This window comes from Salvelinus fontinalis, chromosome 12, assembly GCF_029448725.1.
Source record: "Salvelinus fontinalis isolate EN_2023a chromosome 12, ASM2944872v1, whole genome shotgun sequence".
Classification (NCBI taxonomy): domain Eukaryota; kingdom Metazoa; phylum Chordata; class Actinopteri; order Salmoniformes; family Salmonidae; genus Salvelinus; species Salvelinus fontinalis.
This window is the reverse complement of record NC_074676.1, coordinates 11,336,871-11,357,000: the sequence shown is the minus strand read 5'-3', so window position 1 is coordinate 11,357,000 and position 20,130 is coordinate 11,336,871. Positions and strand designations below refer to the sequence as shown.

The 20,130-nt window shown below is 43.9% G+C and overlaps 1 protein-coding gene across 1 annotated transcript; it reads right to left on the bottom strand.

Moving 5' to 3' along the window:
* Window positions 1–2,919: 2,919 nt before the first annotated feature.
* Window positions 2,920–17,490, bottom strand: mmp15a (matrix metallopeptidase 15a). The gene is made up of 10 exons (XM_055939675.1): window positions 16,553–17,490; window positions 11,732–11,880; window positions 11,338–11,460; window positions 9,657–9,964; window positions 9,299–9,460; window positions 8,147–8,529; window positions 7,893–8,031; window positions 5,745–5,895; window positions 5,390–5,505; window positions 2,920–4,811 (listed from the first exon to the last, which is right to left on the bottom strand). The coding sequence occupies exons 1-10, from the start codon at window positions 16,670–16,672 to the stop codon at window positions 4,339–4,341; spliced, it is 2,124 nt and encodes a 707-aa protein (XP_055795650.1). The 5' UTR covers window positions 16,673–17,490; the 3' UTR covers window positions 2,920–4,338.
* Window positions 17,491–20,130: the final 2,640 nt, after the last annotated feature.

Sequence of the window (20,130 nt, the reverse complement as noted above, 5' to 3'; positions counted from 1 at the left end):
CTTTGGCTCATGCTGGCAGCTGTTGTGTATTGGCATTGCCAATAATCGCTTTCTACATCCTGCTTGAAGATAATAATTGCCAGTACTTGAGCCTGTGATTAAAGTAGCTCTGTTGTTTTGGTCTTATGAAGCTGGAACCACATTGTCTGGCAAAACCTGACGTTTAAAGAGGAAATAGAACAGCACGTTTCAAGGCATAACCTTCATCACACACTACTGATAAGCTGCTTTAGAGGCCAACAAGTTACCGCAGAAGGGAAGACAGGAACAACAGTCAGCAAAAGGATTTCATCAACTGTTAGAGAACATGCTGAAAAACCAACATGTGTGGCTGTTCTGCCTTTTGTGGGTCTCTAAAACAACAATTTCATTATTTTATCTTGAATATAATCAAATTCAAATAAAAATGCATTCTCCAACTGTACATGCCATCCCATGTACAGGCCAAGTGAGATCAGGTTGCACCAACAAAACATGTACTAGTGTGCCACACTAGTATACCTGTAGAGAACCTGTGCATGCTGGCCATTTAATCCCAGACTGACTTTCTCTGATGGATTATCCCTTGCCACTTGATATTGGGCCTAATCTGAGGATCATAGCTCAAACTGTGCACCTTTGATTTCTTTGCATCAAAGCAGGCGCCAGTAAATGACTATATTATAAAGTCACAAAACACACTGCAGCAGTGCTGCCTAAAGTGCTATGCAGAAGTAGAGGATTCACCCCTGCAGACGATAGCACCAGGAGTGGTCTGTACCACCTGCTCTGTAACAAACAACTGCGCAAACATCATCAAAATGAACTATTCAAGTGAACTATTGCAAGGCAATGAACTATCGCAAGGATTATCAATTTGCGCAACACCACCCCAACTACTTTTAAATATTCACATATACCTGTAAATATCCACACACAAGCATCACAATCTGTTTTACAATAGAAGCACACCACAACGCTGACATCTCATCAACACATTTGACAAGAAACCCCTTAGTAAATCCAGTCAAGTTACTCAACGTGCAGAGACTAGGTGAAAAGGTAGTAGTTATATATCTTACCTGTATGTTCAGTGGTGCAGCCGCATACCTGGCAGGGACACAGAGCCCAGGACGGACAGCAATGTTCTGGCTGGATTAGGATGAGACTCGCCTAACGGGATTATGGACCTGAAGGACGGCACTATCCTGCTGAGATTAGCAATGAGAATAATGAAAATCTCAGGCCATATATGTACCCCAAAGCCCCAGGTCCAAACTTACAAGGTTCTATACTGTAGAAGTTTGAATAAATGTAGTTGTTTGAGTTAATAAAACAGTTTGAACTTTTAACATGAATACGGCGTCACTGTCAGCGGAGTGCCATTTGGAGTGGTACTCAGTAGTTAACACTGTAGCTACTATGTACAGAACGTGTGTATCTCTCGCCTTATAACTGTCTGTCTGCTCGCTGCTAGTGTAACTGTCTATTCTCATGATTGTGAAATGTACATAGCACAGACGTCACTCTTGTTGTGGTGTGTGGTTACAGTTTGGGCTATAAAAAGGTGTCCCTGTAGTAGCCAGTGTAATCCCTGTAGCACACGCCAGGGGATCATTACCTGTGATCCATGTCTGTCAGGTACAATCAGGGACTGAATTACTTCTAGGAAACAGGACAGGCACTCATCACATGGCATTACAGTAGGTTTGCCTTGGGCAAATGAACGGCCATTGCTTTCCTGATATCTGAATACTGTGTCCAGGAAGATTACCGTGTGATAAGCCACAGGGGTAGCGCGAGAGAACCGCCAGCCTCAGCAGAACAGGGGATTGAGCATCCAGGTTAAACCCATAGCAATTTAGAACATCTATGACGTGGGGGGGCTCACATCGGTCCCTTACAGCAATCTCTAAAGGCTCCATCTTGTTCCGGCATCTGCAGATGTTTTGTAACATCGGCAGACATCAGTGATTAAGCCCCGTCTGCAGGGTTCTTTTGTAGGGTCTGTTAGATCCCCTGTCTTCGAGTACCCCCAAGTTTGCACTTAAAAAAAAAATCCCCACACAGGCTAACCTGGTTCAACTACTCAACTAATCATCAAGCCCTTGGTTAGTGGAATCAGGTGTGCATGTGTGGCGTTAGAATAAAAATGTGAAAACTTGGGGGGGATCCACAGGTGGAGAAGATGAGAAACACTGCTCTATGGCTCTGTCTCTAGTGGAGTTCTATAGGGCTCTCTGTCTCTAGTGGAGTTCTATAGGGCTGACCGGCTAAAAGGCAGGCGATCCCATAAAGAGATAAGGAGGGATAAGCCAGGAGGAAGAAGGCCATGACACCTCTGGGTGACCCGGATGGAAGAATGAACATGGTGGTGCCATACCGTCCTCGATTCTGATTGGACAACACGCAGTGGCGACAGGTAAGCGTTAGCCAGTTCCATTAGAGGAAATAAGCACGCCAGAAAAGGACTGCTTAGAGACAGGGTAGGAGGACAGCATGGAGAAAACGATAGAGAGAAAGTAAAAAAGATGGGTACTCTGTAGAATCCAGAAAGAGAAAGGTGGCGGCAATGTCTGAGTTGGGTGATTGAAGCTAATCCTGATTCACCGTGGCGCAAGTCGTCAGTGAGGTGCTCTCATACGCACACTTTAAACCATTTAAGGCTATTCCATTTTGAAATAAGGCTGTGTTTAAAGTAATTTGACGTCAGCGGTTGTATCTATAGTATGTCACGGTAGCGTAGAGAAGTCATTCAGAGCAAAATAATACTGTCCAGTCAGTTTTCCATGCAATACTCATTGATAATAGTAGATACAAAGACTCCCTCTTTTGGTCATGCTTAGAAATACAGACATGACATTAACTGCTGTAAGAATACATAGAATGCACAATAGCCTGTTAACAATAGCATGCTCACCCCAAATTGCACGCAAAGACTTGTTTGCCATAATTCATGTTTTATTTTGAAATCCTTATACATTTCATTCATTTGTGTAAAGGCTTTACATGTCCTGCATGCATCATTTAACTCCGCTAATGTACAGAGAGCACAACACAAAATGTCGTGCAAATTTTCAAAAGTAAAAAAAAAAAAAAACTGTATTCGTTCCTCTCCAACGACCGACTAATACAAAACACAAACAATAAATGACAAAACACGGGTGATTCACAACCGACCACAAACCTGAAGCATATACAACCATTTTTTGTTTACATGTGCATAGTGGCTTTGCCGAGGAAAAACCTCTATAACTAATGATCTTCATCTGTCTATTGCGCAAAACAATAATTGCACTCTGGGTGTTGTATAAAAAGTGTTTTGCCTTTGAAAGGATGGAAGTTGGCACACAAAAAGTTGGCAACAAAGGAAGAAGTCCCACACATTTTAATTTTAAAAATTGTTTAAATGGCAACAAAGAGTTGTAAGACATCATTTATGGTTAAGTTCAACGTGAATACTCCAACAGACCTCATCACAAACCCCTGTGACCTATCATCACAGATTAGAACTAAAGCCTCTCCTAGGTATAGAGCAGATTCTCAGACGGAAACAGAGACTGCAGATGGAGTATGTCTACAGTGAAACATAGCAGCGGGGGAGGGGGAGTCTCACAGGAAGACATCTCCAGCCAAACCGCTCAGAAGAAAAAAAGTTTTGAAAAACAGGAGTGGGCCTCGCTAATCTAGGTCAGCAGGCACAATGCCAATGGAGCTCCGCTCAGCCCCTCCCCTTGCCCCCCCCCCCCCCCCAGGAGAAAAGAACTCTAACTCGGGAAAAGGAAATGCTGGCAGGCACCCTAACCCCTCCCCCGGCTCTGCAGCCAAAATGACTAAATCAGCAACATCTGGGTAATGTCAACCAGACCCAGCTCCGTTCTAGCAGCCTTCCTAAATATGTGTACCATGAGATATACCACTTTTTGAACCCCTGTATTTCGTTTCGCCCCAAGGGGGTCTGAATATCAATATCTAAATCGGCCCTTTTGTGGATAAAGTCCGGGCTGTTGTAGACTAGAGGAAAGACACAGTGGGAGGGGGTGGTCTTGTGTTTTCAGCACACACAACAGTTAGACATTCCTTTGCTGGTTGTAGACAGGCACCACCACTCTGTTTTATAAGGACATTTGTGGAAATCTTTGGCTTGAACACATAAAACTACAACAGGGTACAAACTAACAACAACAAAAAATCCACACACTTGGTGTTAAAAGTGCAAATTGTCCGTTATAAACTGGTTAAGGAGGAACAATAGGGAGATTATGTGCTTGTATTTGTATGCAATGTTTGTGTGTGTACGTGCGCGGACTGTATGTGCCTGTGTATGGTGTGTGTGTGTGAATCCAGATCTGGAGCACATCAAACCCACTCTTGCAGGGATCGTTTGCAATGGACCAAAAGTCTGGGTGCCTCTTTCTTCTGCAGGGTGTTAATAATAGCATAGATCAATAGTAGGATGCACAGCACCAGGACCAGGGGCACGGTCACCATGATCAGGGTCATAACCTTGGCCTCGTTCTCAGCCATCCTCACCACCACATCCACCTCTTTGTCCTCTGCATCAGGTTCATAATCCACATCGTTGGTGTAATCCGTATCTGTGTCTCGGTCGACATCATCCGGGTCTGAGCCAATTGGTGGTTGTGGTTTTGGTTGGTCCACTGTGGGCCACTTGCGGCCTGTTACTGTATCATCTGTATCGGGGTCCACATCTGGTGCTCCATCACAGCCCATAAAGTCTTTAAGGATGGATCTAGGGTAGCCTGGGTCATCTTTCATTTTCTGGTTATCAAACCTCCAGTACTTGGAGCCCTTGTAGAAGTAGGTGTAAGCTGGTTCGGTAGGGGAAGACAAAATATTGTTGAGGCAACTGTTGAAATATACTGTGGGAATTTACTGTGAGCATGCTATTTTTTATAAATAATAAAAAAAAAAGTCTGAGCCAATGTTAATCTTTTTGGGGTATGCATCTTCTGATCCAACTGTTTATTCATCATGACACAAGTTTGTCACACTTCACAGGATAGTGTCATTGCCGAGCTGTGCTTTACAGTACTGTGAAGCTTCAATTGGACTAGAGGCTGTTTTTAATTCCCCTTCACAAGTACCTTTCCCTTTTGATGAAAAAATGAAAAAACGACTTGTCAGGAAGACATTTGGGCCGTCAGATTTTTTTTTTTTTTCACTACAGGAAACCACTTTGAAAAGCATTAGCTGGGGTGGTACTTTAGGATAGATTCTGAGACGTCTACATTAGAATACTTTTGCCAGGCACTCGATTTCTGGGTGAAGCATGGGCGACCTCTCCAAACCTAAGATCTCATGCGTCCCAACCCTTTCCCCTCTCAGCTCAGAATCTATAGCCTCCCTCCATTTTTACGGACAGTTTCCCTTATAGTGACTCACTCACCGCCATCGTCGCTGAGGAAGGCTCCTTTAGGAGAGGATGGGACGTTGCCCCACCTGGAGACAGGTTTCGGGTAGTCTCTGTCACCGGTGCGGGACTCTTCATCAAAACGCCAGTATCTGCAGGAGAGGACGGTGACAAGACAGATGATTAAACACATAGCAGTTAAATGGGCTGATGATTACTACCGCAAACAACTTATGTCTTTCTGTCTCTCAAAAGTCAGAGCTAAAACTGCTCTCCCTTGACTAAATGAATGTAATTTCACTTGTACATGTATCATTCCACACTACATCAGTCAGTTAGTGTAGATTGGGTATGGTAGAGTAAAGGCAAGGCATTCGGGGCATGTGGTCACCTGTCTCCTCTGAAGAAGTATGTGTAGCCGGTGGGCTCCCACCAGATGGCTGTGTCGATCCTGTCTGAGGGGATGCCCTGACCATACTCTACCAGGGGCTGGGGGTAACCAGGCACCACATCAGCCTCCCTGAACACCCAGTACCTGTCCCCTACAGAGGGAGAGGAGGAGAGGGTAGAGGACAGAGGAGAGGACAGAGGAGAGGGTAGAGGACAGAGGACAGAGGAGAGGACAGAGGAGAGGGTAGAGGACAGAGGAGAGGACAGAGGACAGAGAGGAGGGTAGAGGACAGAGGAGAGGGCAGAGGAGAGGGTAGAGGGTAGAGGAGAGGACAGAGGAGAGGGTAGAGGGTAGAGGAGAGGGTAGAGGACAGAGGAGAGGACAGAGGAGAGGGTAGAGGACAGAGGACAGAGGAGAGGACAGAGGAGAGGATAGAGGACAGAGGAGAGGACAGAGGACAGAGAGGAGGGTAGAGGATAGAGGAGAGGGCAGAGGAGAGGGTAGAGGGTAGAGGAGAGGACAGAGGAGAGGGTAGAGGAGAGGACAGAGCAGAGGACAGAGGAGAGGACAGAGCAGAGGACAGAGGACAGAGGACAGAGGAGAGGACAGAGGACAGAGGACAGAGGAGAGGGTAGAGGGCAGAGGAGAGGGTAGAGGACAGAGGAGAGGACAGAGGACAGAGGACAGAGGACAGAGGACAGGACAGAGGACAGAGGAGAGGACAGAGGACAGAGGACAGAGGACAGAGGACAGAGGAGAGGACAGAGGACAGAGGAGAGGACAGAGGACAGAGGACAGAGGAGAGGACAGAGGAGAGGGTAGAGGGTAGAGGAGAGGGTAGAGGACAGAGGAGAGGACAGAGGAGAGGGTAGAGGACAGAGGAGAGGACAGAGGACAGAGGACAGAGGAGAGGGTAGAGGGTAGAGGAGAGGGTAGAGGACAGAGGAGAGGACAGAGGAGAGGGTAGAGGACAGAGGAGAGGGCAGAGGAGAGGGTAGAGGGTAGAGGAGAGGGTAGAGGACAGAGAGGAGGGTAGAGGACAGAGGACAGAGGAGAGGGTAGAGGACAGAGGAGAGGGTAGAGGACAGAGGACAGAGGAGAGGGTAGAGGACAGAGAGGAGGGTAGAGGACAGAGGACAGAGGAGAGGGTAGAGGACAGAGAGGAGGGTAGAGGACAGAGGAGAGGGTAGAGGACAGAGGAGAGGGTAGAGGACAGAGGAGAGGGTAGAGGACAGAGGAGAGGGTAGAGGACAGAGAGGAGGGTAGAGGACAGAGGACAGAGGAGAGGGTAGAGGACAGAGGAGAGGGTAGAGGACAGAGGAGAGGGTAGAGGACAGAGGAGAGGACAGAGGACAGAGGGGAGGGTAGAGGACAGAGGACAGAGGAGAGGGTAGAGGACAGAGGAGAGGGTAGAGGACAGAGAGGAGGGTAGAGGACAGAGGAGAGGGTAGAGGACAGAGGAGAGGGTAGAGGACAGAGAGGAGGGTAGAGGACAGAGGACAGAGGAGAGGGTAGAGGACAGAGGAGAGGGTAGAGGACAGAGGAGAGGACAGAGGACAGAGGGGAGGGTAGAGGACAGAGGGTGGAGAGGACCATCAAGAAGAGGAAGATGTGAGAAGAGAGGAAAGAGAAGTTAAGCACAGGTTTCATTTGCAACATTTGATGCCAGTGATTTGTTACTATCTCAGATTCAACAAATAACAGAGCCAAAAAATGTATCACTCTTAAAAAAACACTAAAGAACATTCAACCGCTGTATACAGACTACTGATGCAACTATTGGTTGTCCTTTGTGTGAGAACACACAGAAAGTTAAAAGAGTCCGAACACAAAAATAAATGGTGCAGCCCGTACCCCTGCTCTACTCTACTCTACTCTACTCCAAGTCTTATTCTCTACTCAGACTGAAACCTTAGAAATCAGCATCTGGAGCAGCGACTGATGCAATCCATCCAGGCCTGCCAGCTGCTTTCCACTGCTGCTAGCTGCACCCCATGAACCTATTCCCGACTGTAGTTTTAAACATGAGGAATGCAGTGGAGGAGGATGATATCTTGGTCATTGTGTTTCTAGAGTGAACGCACCCAAGTAGATTTCAACAATTTCACAAAAAATTAACTTTGTAAGAGATTCAAGGAAAATACAGACCTTTGAAAAAGACAAATTTCCCGTCGTGCCGTTCATAGCCAGAGTCTATATCATCAGGTAGTCCAACCCAGAAGACAGAAATTGGCATTGGGTAGTTATCCAGAACATGATTCCTTCTAACTCTCCAGAACCAGCGACCCTGGAAAGGACAGAAGACACCGTCCGAACATATTTACTAACTTCATCCTCTTTTGGGAGATTAGTATGAAGTATGAATTAATACAACTAAACAAAAGAATAGCTCTGCTTCTCACCTTGAAGACAAACATCTCCCCTCGCAGCATAGTGACCGTATCAAAGTCCCCGTCACAGATGTCCAGGGCGGTGTGGTCTGGCTGCACAGGGCGACGAGGCTCATCTCTCCTGATGTAGGGGGTCACCGGCACAGGGTCAGGCCAGAGGATGGTGGGTTCTGGGTCAGGTATTGGAGGGTGAGGTGCGTCGGTGGGATCTGGTTCTGGTTGGTCTGGGGTGTCAGGGTCATAGGTGGGGCTGGGGGGGGCTGTCTGGAGAGAACTATAAGGGGGGGTGGTGGGGTTTAGATCTGGAGGAGCAGTGGTGGTGGGGTCTTGGTGAGGGGAGGTGTCATCACTGGTGGTGGTGGGGGGGTCCTGAGTGGAAGCATCGTTTGGAGGTCCTGCACAATCCAAGATGATGACGTTATAAATTCCACTAGTTTGAATGAATTAATCTAACACATATCCCCCTCTCTGTTGCTTGGTTGCGCGCTCGCACACACACACACACACACACACACACACACACACACACACACACACACACACACACACACACACACACACACACACACACACACACACACACACACACACACACACACACAGAGAGAGTCTAATTTTCCACTCCGTGCTGTGGCAGGAAGCCCATGGAGCTTTTTGGAAGGAAGCCCTTCTGGTTGCACAGTGACAGAGAGAGGAAAAACAGACATACAGTACTTACACAAGACTTACAACCTTTAAAGGGATACTTCAGGATTTTATCTACTTCCCTAGAGTCAGATGAACTCGGGGTTAGCATTTTTGCGTCTCTGCGTGCTGTTTGAAGGAAGTTGCTAACTAGCGCAATTGCTAACAACAGTTCATCTGACTCTGAGGAAGAAGATAAAGGGCCTCATTGCCAAAATCCCGAAGTATCTGTTGAACTATGAGTGTGAACTACGATAAGGATCACTAAATACTATCTTCAGTGTGTCTGCAGTGCACATACAAACATTCACTAGTTCTATGACACACAAAGGCACAATGACTTCTATTCAGTCATGGACAGAGTAGGATCATTGTAAAAGCATGTATGGCATGCTGTGAGGGAGAATCTCAATTGAAGGGGGTCTATTGTGTATGTGTGTGTGTGCGCGCACTGTAGGGGCCTGAGGAAGGGCTCCTCACCATATATCTTCTGTATTCCACTCCTGTCATCCTCTGGGAGTGAGAAGGTCTTTGTGTCCATGTACTGGTAGAGGGGAGCCATAATGGCATTGGGGTTGTCAGAGTGCTCCAGGCCCAGAGCATGGCCCAGCTCATGCACCGCAACCAGGAATAGGTCGATACCTGGGAGGAGAGGAGGGAGGAATGGAGAGAGGGAGAGAGAACGATGGGAAGAGGAGAACGAAAATGAATATCAAAAGATATCAATATGGAATTCGTTTAGAAACAAATGACATGGAAATAGTAACGGTCATTTGTCTATATGTAATGACTGACTGAGGAGACAATGGGGGCAAAGGGGACAAAGTGTCTATCTAACCTGATGGATTATGGTTGTCAAGTGTCCACGGTTCGTCTGCGTCAAAGTGTGTGTCTCCGCCCATCCCGGGCCCTGGGTAGTAGGCATGAGCCAGGGATCCCCCTTCGCCGTCAAACAGAGACATGTCTCCATGGAAACCAGAGGCAAACAACAGCATGATATCTAGCGCGTCCTGGCTGCTGTTGGTGATGTCTTGGAAGGCGATTTCTTCGAAGCTTAGTGGTGTCACATGCTCCCACACCAAAAAGGCCTTGCGGATGGCTTCTCGTGTCCGCTCCTCACCGACCTTTGGGGTAGTATTCATAATGCTGGGAGAGGGGGTTGAGGAAAGGACAAGATATTCTTAGTACTTACACATACAACACTGAAAAAATATAGAAATGCAACATGTAAAATGTTGGTCCCATTTTTCATGAGATGAAAAAAGGTCCCAGACATTTCCCATATGCACAAGAAGCTTATTTCTATCTCGATTACATCCCTGTTAGTGAGCATTTCTCCTTTGCCAAGATAATCCATCCACCTGACAGGTGTGGAGTATCAAGAACCTGATTAAACAGCATGATCATTACACAGGTGCACCTTGTGCGGGGACAATAAAAGGCCACTCTAAAATGTGCAGTTTTGTCACAACACAATGCCACAGATGTCACAAGTTTTGAGGGAGTGTGCAATTGTCACGTTGACTGCAAGAATATCCACCAGAGCTGATGCTAGAGAAATTAATGTTAATTTCTCTCAGATATGCTGCCTCCAATGTAGTTTTAGATAATTTGGCGGTACGTCCAACCCGGCCTCACAACCGCAGACCACTTGTATGGGCGAGCGAGCGGTTTGTTGATGTCAACGTTGTGAACAGAGTGCCCCATCGTGGCAGTGGGGTTATGGTATGGGAAGGCATAAGGTACGGACAACGAACACAATTGCATTTTTTTGATGGCAATTTGAATGCACGGAGACACCGTGATGAGATCGTGAGGCCCTTTGTCATGCCATTCATACGCCGTCATCACCTCATGTTTCAGCATGATAATGCACGGCCCCATGTCGCAAGGATCTGTACACAATTCCTGGATGCTGAAAATGTCCCAGTTCTTCAATGGCCTGTATACTCACCAGACATGTCACCCATTGAGCATGTGTGGGATGCTCTAGACTGATGTGTACGACAGCGCGTTCCAGTTCCCGCCAATATCCACCAACTTCGCACAGAGGAGTGGGACAACATTCCACAGGCCACACTGATCAACTCTTTGCGAAGGAGATGTCGTGCTGTATGAGGCAAATGGTGTTCACACCAGATACAGACTTGTTTTCTGATCCACTCCCTTGCCTTATATTAAGTATCTGTGACCAACAGATACATATCTGTATTCCCAGTCATGTGAAATCCATAGATTAAGGCCTAATGAATTTCTTTCAATTGACTGATTTCCTTATGTGAACTGTAACTCAGTCAAATCTATGAAATTGTTGCATGTTGCGTTTATTTTTTTGATGCGTATATATAGAGAGGGTCATTATAAATGATGTGTTGTCAGTGGTTTATACACATATGGGAACGCAGGTCTCTTTGACATGTTGTTAATACTGACGCTTTGCACGGCCGTCAGTTCAGGCATGGGGAAATCTGTGAGGATTTCTTAGAATCCCCCAGCATACATAGACCTATACCACACACCTGTAGGTCAGATGGTTCTTGTCCCACTTCTGGCCAGTGAGAGTGTAGCGTTTCCGCCTCATACCGTTCTCAGTCTGCCCAAAAGGTTTGTCTGGGACTCCACAGCGAGGCCTTCTCATGGCCCTAAAGGGAAGAGAGAAAAACAGAATTGAAAAGAGCCCTGATAACCACAGATAGGATTAGATACGTTGATGTTCATTGAAGGCTAGAGATCCATACTCCTAGATCAGGAGGTGCAACTTTTATCTGCCTCAGAAATGCTCTATAAATGTAATCATGACCCTACATTGTCTTGGCATCATTATCAATTTAGTCTATCAGGCTGTACAGTCAACCTGGAGGGCTTCAGACACTAGGAGAATAGTATAATTTTGGCTGTCAGTGCCATCCATACGTCAGTGTGGCATCGTCCATCTCTCCAGTGACCTCCAGGCCATAGAAGCGCTGCATGTCGCTGACAGCATTTGACAGGATCTGAGAGGACTGCATGGTGGACATCTGTCTGCTGGCCTGGGACAGGTAGCCAAACCTCCGCAACCATGACTATAATTACACAACAGGGATAGAGAGATGGACAGATGGAGAGAGATTGAGCGAGTGAGTGTGTGTGTGTGTGTGTGTGTGTGTGTGTGTGTGTGTGTGTGTGTGTGTGTGTGTGTGTGTGTGTGTGTGTGTGTGTGTGTGTGTGTGTGTGTTTGTGTGTGTGTGTGTGTGTGTGTGTGCACGTGTGTGAAAGAGAGACAGAGAAAGAGTCAGACAGAGATAGAGAAAGCGAAAAAGAGAATGAGAGAGAAACAACAATGGAGAGAGGGGGGGGGGTTAAAAAAGAGAAGAATAGAGACCCGAGAAGACAGAGAAACAGATGGTTTCTATGGAATTCCTCCTTCGAGCCCTTATTGGCAGCTTAGATATCTACTGATCCGATCCTGTGGTTAATAGGACCGACAGAGCAGAAGTCATGGGGTCTAACAGTAAAAGCTTTGGAATGTAAGCCGTTAAAGGGACTGTTTACCCAAATTACAAAAAGACACATTGGTTTCCTTACCCTGTAAGAAGTCTATGGACGAGGTAATCCATGCCTTGATTTACTTTCCCTGGCACTGTTTCCACATGCTAATGTTTTAGCATTTGTGGTACAAATCCCATTCAAGTATTGGGACCGATATTAGCATTGTTCGTGCATCATGTTCAAAACATCTATGTGACTTTGTTGAAGTTACAATCAATTTTAGATACTTTCGGATGATTTGGACATGATGCGCGAAAAATTACAATATCGGTCCCATGACTTGAATGGGAGCTGTGCCACAAATGTGGAAACAGTACCAGAGAAACCAAACCATGGATTACTGTCAAACCTTGTCCATAGACTGTTTACAGGGTAAGGAAACCAATGTGTCATTTTGTAATTTGGCTGAAGTCTCTCTTTAACACAAAACAAATAACTTACAGTACATACAGGAAATGCAAAAAAAAACAAGATTAAACTGTCTATATTACACTGTACTATATATTTTTCAAATCAAATCAACTCAAATGTTATTTGCTGAAAACAACAGGTATACAACAGAATACAACCTTACCGTGAAATGCTTCCTTACAAGCCCCTAACCAATATTGCAGTTCAAGAAAGAGTTAAGAAAATATTTACCAAATAAACGAAAGTAAAAATAATAAAAAGGAACACAATAAAATAACACTAACGAGGCTATGTACAGGGTCAATGTAGCCCTTACACAGCCTGGAGGTGTGTTTTGGTTCATTGTCCTGTTGAAAAACAAATGATAGTCCCACTAAGCGCAAACCAGACAGGATGGCGTATCGCTGCAGAATGCTGTGGTAGTCATGTTGGTTAAGTGTGCCTTGAATTCTAAATAAATCACAGACAGTGTCACCAGCAAAGCACCCCCATACCATCACACCTCCTCCTCCATGCTTCACAGTGGGAACCGCACATGCAGAGATTATCCGTTCACCTACTCTGCGTCTCACAAAGACACGGTGGTTGGAAACAAAAATCTCAAATTAGGACTCATCAGACCAAAGGACAGATTTCCACTGGTATAATGTCGATCGCTCGTGTTTCGTGGCCCAAGCAAGTATCTTCTTCTTATTGGTGTCCTTTAGTAGTGGTTTCTTTAAAGCAATTCGATCATGAAGGGCCTGATTCACGCAGTCTCCTCTGAACAGTTGATGTTGAGATGTTGTCTGTTACTTTAACTCTGTGAAGCATTTATTTGGCCTGCAATCTGAGGTGCAGTTAATTGCAGATTTCTGAGGCTGGTAACTCTAATGAACTTATCCTCTTGCAGCAAAAGTAACTCTGGGTCTTTCTTTCTTGTGGCGGTCCTCATGAGAGCCGGTTTCATCATAGCACTTGATGGTTTTGCGACTGCACTTGAAGAAATTCAAATTTTCCGGATTGACTGACCTTCATGTCTTAATAAAGTAATGATGGACTGTCTTTTCTCCTTGCTTATTTGAGCTGTTCTTGCCATAATATGGACTTGGTATTTCACCAAATAAGGCTATCTTCTGTATACCACCCTTACCTTGTCACAACACAACTAATTGGCTCAAACACATTAAGAAGGAAAGAAATTGCACAATTGAACTTTTAACAAGGCACGCCTGTTAATTGAAATGCCTTCCAGGTGACTACCTCCTGAAGCTGGTTGAGAGAATGCCAAGAGTGTGCAAAGCTGTCATCAAGGCAAAGGGTGGCTACTTTGAAGAATCTTAAATATAAAATATATTTTGATTTATTTAACACTTCTTTGGTTAATACATGATTCCATACGTGTTATTTCATAGTTTTGATGTCTTCACTATTATTCTACAATGTAGAAAATAGTAAAAAATAAATAAAAACCCTTAAATGGGTAGGTGTGTCCAAACTTTTGACTGGTACTGTATATTTATTCACTACTGTTCAAAGGTTTGGGGTCATTTAGAAATGTCCTTGATTTTGACATTTTTCTTTTTTTTGTCCATTAAAATAACATCAAATTGATCAGAAATACAGTGTAGACATTACTAATGTTGTAAATGACTATTGTAGCTGGAACAGGGTGATTTTTTATGAAATATCTACATAGGTGTACAGAGGCCCATTATCAGCAACCATCACTCCTGTGTTCCAATGGCACGTTGTGTTAGCTAATCCAAGTTTATCGTTTTAAAAGGCTAATTGATCATTAGAAAACCCTTTTGCAATTATGCTAGCACAGCTGAAAACTGTTGTCCTAATTAAATAAGCAATAAAACTGACCTTCTTTAGACTAGTTAAGTATCTGAAGCATCAGCATTTGTGGGTTCGATTACAGGATCAAAATGGCCAGAAACAAAGAATTTTCTTCTGAAACTCGTCAGTCTATTCTTGTTCTGAGAAATGAAGGCTATTCCATGTGAGAAATTGCCAAGAAACCTAAGATCTCGTACAACGCTGTGTACTACTCCCTTCACAGAACAGTGCAAACTGGCTCAGAATAGAATGAGGAGTGGGAGGCCCCGGTGCACAACTGAGCAAGAGGACAAGTACATTAGAGTGTCTAGTTTGAGAAACAGACGCCTCACAAGTCCTCAACTGGCAGCTTCATTAAATAGTACCCGCAAAACACCAGTCTCAACGTCAACAGTGAAGAGGCGACTCCAGTATGCTGGCCTTCTAGGCAGAGTTCCTCTGTCCAGTGTCTTTGTTCTTTTGCCCATCTTAATGTTTTATTTTTATTGGCCAGTCTGAGATAGGGCTTTTTCTTTGCCAGCATCCCAGAGTCGCCTCTTCAAATTGCCATCGATAAAATGTGATTGTGTTCATTAACCGTAGTTTATGCCTGCCCATAGCATAACCCCACCGCCACCATGGGTCACTCTGTTCCCAACGTTGACATCAGCAAGCCGCCTGCCCACACAACGCTATACACGCTGCCATCTGCTCGGTACAAATAAAACCGGGATTCAACTGTGAAGAGCACACTTCTCCGGTGGCCATCAAAGGTGAGCATTTGCTCACTGAAGTCGGTTACGACAAAGAATTGCAGTCAGGTCAGGACCCTAGTGAGAACAATGAGCATGCAGATGAGTTTCCCTGACACAGTTTCTGACAGTTTACACAGAAATTCTTCGGTTGTGCAAACCCACAGTTTGATCAGCTGTCTGGGTGGCTGATCTCAGACGATCCTGCTGGTGAAGAAGCCGGATCTATGGCATTGTGTTGTGTGACAAAACTGCACATTTTAGAGAGGTCTTTTATTATCCCCAGCACAAGGTGCACCTGTGTATTGATCATGCTGTTTAATCAGCTTATTGATATGCCACATCTATTAGGCGGATGGACTACCTTGGCAAATGAAAAATGCTCACTAACAGGGATGTAATCAAATTTGTGCACAAAATTTGAGAGAAATAAGCTTCTTGTGTGTATGGACTTTTTCTGGGATCTTATATTTCAGCTCAACATTTTACATGTTGCCTTTATATTTTTGTTCAGTATTCATATATATATATATATATATATATATATATATACACACACACACCATTAATCTAGCCAGAACCAGAAATGTATCTGGCTGTAAAATCTGGCATGCAAGATTAAAATACCATTAATAATCCAATGGAAACAAAGAATGTCACCCGACCAAGACATAGCACAGAGAGCTTGCCTTGCTAACCCCTTGAAAGGGAAATTTAAAAACGTAATGGGCCCACTGAGCACAGCTGGAAAGTTAATGCGTTCTCTGTAAACAGGCATGCATTGCACACACACGACGCACAGGCGAGTGAGCGAGCTGGAGAGCGAGAGAAATCAGCCACCTTAAAGACAACTCGTCAAAAGTGATCTATCTGGATGTCTTGCGCAACATGCCTATTGGAAAAACAGCACAGTCGGTAAGGAACACATTCTGTGATTTACAGGCATGTAAACTGAGTTTTAACCTACAGATCAAACCTCTCCCCAACACATAATTACTCCTAATATGCCTGCCATATGTGGAAGTGAGAAAGTTAGAAAAAGGTCAAAGGTCATAAATCTGCGCACCAAATAGATCCATTAATTTGCGCATGACCTGTCATTAGAATATGAACAGATCAGTCAAGACCATGTAGATCATCACCCTCTGACCACCAGGATAATATAGATCATTGTCATACAATGCCGGACTGCCACGATTCCGTTAAAAAAACATCCACACATTCATATAAAATACTGCACCTCTGCGTTGAAAGTGTCATCGTCCGCATTGGTCACAAGCCTGTTGCACAAGAGCAAGACGAGCGGAGCCATTATTTGTTTCCACAGCCCCAGAGGAGCGCGTCTCCAAAGGATTGCCATCTTTGTACGCACTCGTTAGCCCGTGAGAGGGATTTTCACAGTCAGATATGATTGGAAAGTTCTGTCAAGTGATGAGTGAACCGCTATGTGACTACATACACTTTTTAGTTACGTTCAAAATACAGTTTCTCTTGTATGTTTTATTAGTTCTCTCCGCACTTCAACCCCTGGATATTATTTAGGTCGCAGTGCGCTCAAATCAGATCGCTTGCAAACTATCCAAGTTTCCGAAACAGTTCGGGTTAATCTCACAGGAAGAAATACTTAATTTGCCATTTTCCCCAAAGATGTGATCACGGGTTATTCAAAGCCCGGAGTCAGTTTTTCTGTTAAATCCCATGTCCTAATGTCCCACACGGTCTAATGGTTAAACGGTCATTTCCTCTGTCGTATTACAGATATCAGACTGCGTGCTCCTTCCACTCTACACATTCAACAATAGCTTTCCTGCACGGGGAAGTATGAGGGAGAAGAACAGGAACGAAAAAAAGTATTTTAGTTGCAACAAGCTTTGTCTTCTTTGTGGTACGATTATGTATCCATCCAATGCACAATGCACGTTGCTGAAAAACTTCAATGTGGAGGATAACCCGTAGGCTAATAGAAATTTACAAAAATGCAATTGTCTGAAATTATTTCCCCCCAAGTAGCCAGAAGGCATCCGTTAGATCTCCTTATTTCCCCTCAACCACAGCATGCCTCTTGCAGGCTGTGTTGGACATTGATGTCCAATAAAGTCACTGCCTTCTGAGATCTGCTAGAAAACAAAAAGGGAGTAGTGACTTTCTGCTAGAAAGAAGGGGAGGATAGTGGTGTACATACTGTGGTGTGTCTATTGGACAAAGCAATTTTCCTCTGGAAAGTAACTCCCCTTGTCTGGCAACCCAAACTCCTTGCTCCAGCCAAAAACGCTACGCCCACGGACTAGCAAACGGCAAGATTTAAGGGCAAGTGCTACTCGGGATCCGTGGGACGTCCACCCCTCTAAATCCGAACCGTAATCTAACCATAACCCTTACCTAACCATAACCATGTTACATTTCAACTTCAATGGGATAGGGACGTCTCAAGTACTCCGAATAGCACGGACCAAGAATAATTTAGTGCGAGTCGTCAGGGTAGAACTCCTCTGCTTCTGGAGATGAATGATAGACCATCTGACACCTCAACAGAAAGGCTCCTATTGCCATCTGCTGATTACTAAGAATCAATACAATTTCCTAAAGTACAGTTACAGTCAACTGTCCAATATGATCAATTCCTATTCCATCATATACTTTAGAGACATTGAAAGAGTTGCCGTGCTTGATAACAGACAGATTTCAACCAGCAACTCATGTTCCTTGTTTAAACTTGTTTGTAACCCACAGCCACATTCTTGAATAACTGCAGGTCTGAATTATCGGAGACTTCTGTGGTAAAGACATGTTTATCAAATGTCAAAACCACACAATTTCTGCAGAGACTCATTTTATTGTCATAGAAACCAAAAAGAGTTATTACTTTAATTCACTTTTTTAAATCCACATTGTTGGATGTCAGCGGTTCGCCAGCCGTGACACTTGTCGGTTTCCTGTCTTGGCTATGGTGATGAGGACAATGAGGAAAAGGCCCAGGACATAGATGCCAGCCACAGGAGCCATCATAATCAGCAGATCTGGAACAAAGTCAAGACGACAGTTGACTCCTCTCGAAATACCACCACCCTGCCCCAGCCGCCTCTAGCCTCAACATGATCCCAGGACTATGTCACAATCATATTATCACGTGCAAGTGGAGTGAGTGAGGGAAATATTTGATGAGCCCTCACCAAAAGAAAATTAAGTGTATTTTCTGCAATCTTCAGAAACCAGAAATCCTCACCAGATTAGGGTCTGTCTGGTATGTCAATAGGCTGTATGAAAGTAGGCCTCGAGTTGGGTCTCCACGCACTGCCACCCTCTTGGTTATAGATTTGCACTCCTGTAGCAGTGGGAAAGGTGGAGGGTGTAGAATCTACACTGTAGATTATCAGTATTGTATCTATAATAGTATACATCTTGGTATGCCATGCAAAACACTGTTAGATTAATTCATGGAGCAAAATATGGATTTTATTTAATAACGGCACATCAAGGTTTTTATAGTTTTATTTCTATTAGGTTTTCTATTTGTATTTGAAATTCTGTTTAGTTTGTTAGTTTTCAGACCTGATTTGCTTGTTTTTTGTTTTGATTTAGTTTTGGGTGATTATTTAGTTTCAGTTTTAGTTTAAGCTACAGGAAGAATGTGGGAGGCTAGTATCCATGTGTTGTAGGGGGGGGGGGGGGGGGGGGGGGGGCAGTAATACATAAGGACAGATTCTCATTTGGGCAAAAGTCTGTTCCCTCCTTGACTTCTCCATCCACTCTCCTCCGTGATCTGGAAACGGATCACTTTTTTCCGTCCCAAGAGGTTGAATAAAAAAATGACTATAGTAAGTACCTATTCAGTGTCAAATAAAGTAACAGGGTTGACCGTAACAGGGTTGAGGACTTCATCTTGCATCAGCCATTCATCCTCTTGTGTCAGAGGGATTGGAAGTGTGTTGTGTGCAACAGGGAGGGGTAATTGAATGCAAGCTTCAGACATTTTCTAAAGTTTTTTTTTTGTTGTTGCCTATTTATGGATAACAGGGTTGACGTGTTTTGCTCGACTCACTCAGTTTCCCACCACAAAACACAAGAAAGTGTACAAAAAGAGTAGAATCAGCTCATCTGCTTTTACACTATGATTTGACTATTAGATGTTCAATGTCTCTTTTGAATTTAAAAAAAAGGAATAGTTTCACCATAAAACGAGAGTTGGGTCATTCTATGAAAATGGTGACTTTTTGAACAGCCAATATATACAATTTTTACAAAACTTCAACAAAACTTAGTCAGATAATAGTTAACTCCTTAACATTATAAATCAACATAAATGACAGCTTAACATATTTTAATATTTTTACTACATTATATAAAAAGAATGCTTGTGCTGCCTTTTTGTCATTGGTGTTACCTATATTTTAGATGACAATTCAGGCTTTCTAGAATGTAATTTCAGTCTTTAATTTGCATATATAATCAAAGACAGAAAAGGTTAATGATAATACTAAGAAATTGTTTGGATTAGTAATAATTGACTTTAAACATGCATATGTAAAGTTCTATTGTCAACATTTTTATACTATAGATTTTTTTGTTGTCACATTAGAAATAATTCAGGTTGAGTCATCAAAATTGAAGGATCATATCCTTAAAATGTTTACTAATGAATGTAGCATCAGTTAGGTAGATACAAAAACCATATTCAATTAAATTGGGCAACTCTGATGCCAGAACACCAATACGCCATACAGTAATACCAGTGACGCAATGTAACACCAGTGACACAATGTAACACTAGTGACACAATGTGAAACCAACGACAAACATAAGATTATTTCAAACAAATTT

Coding starts and splice junctions, on each gene's coding strand:
- mmp15a (XM_055939675.1), bottom strand. CDS start 16,672: ATGGCAATCCTTTGGAGACGCGCTCCTCTGGGGCTGTGGAAACAAATA. Junction 11,461..11,731: donor ATGGACGATGCCACACTGAC/GTATGGATGGCA, acceptor TCTTCCCTTTAG/GGCCATGAGAAGGCCTCGCT. Junction 8,032..8,146: donor GGGAGATGTTTGTCTTCAAG/GTGAGAAGCAGA, acceptor TGTCCTTTCCAG/GGTCGCTGGTTCTGGAGAGT.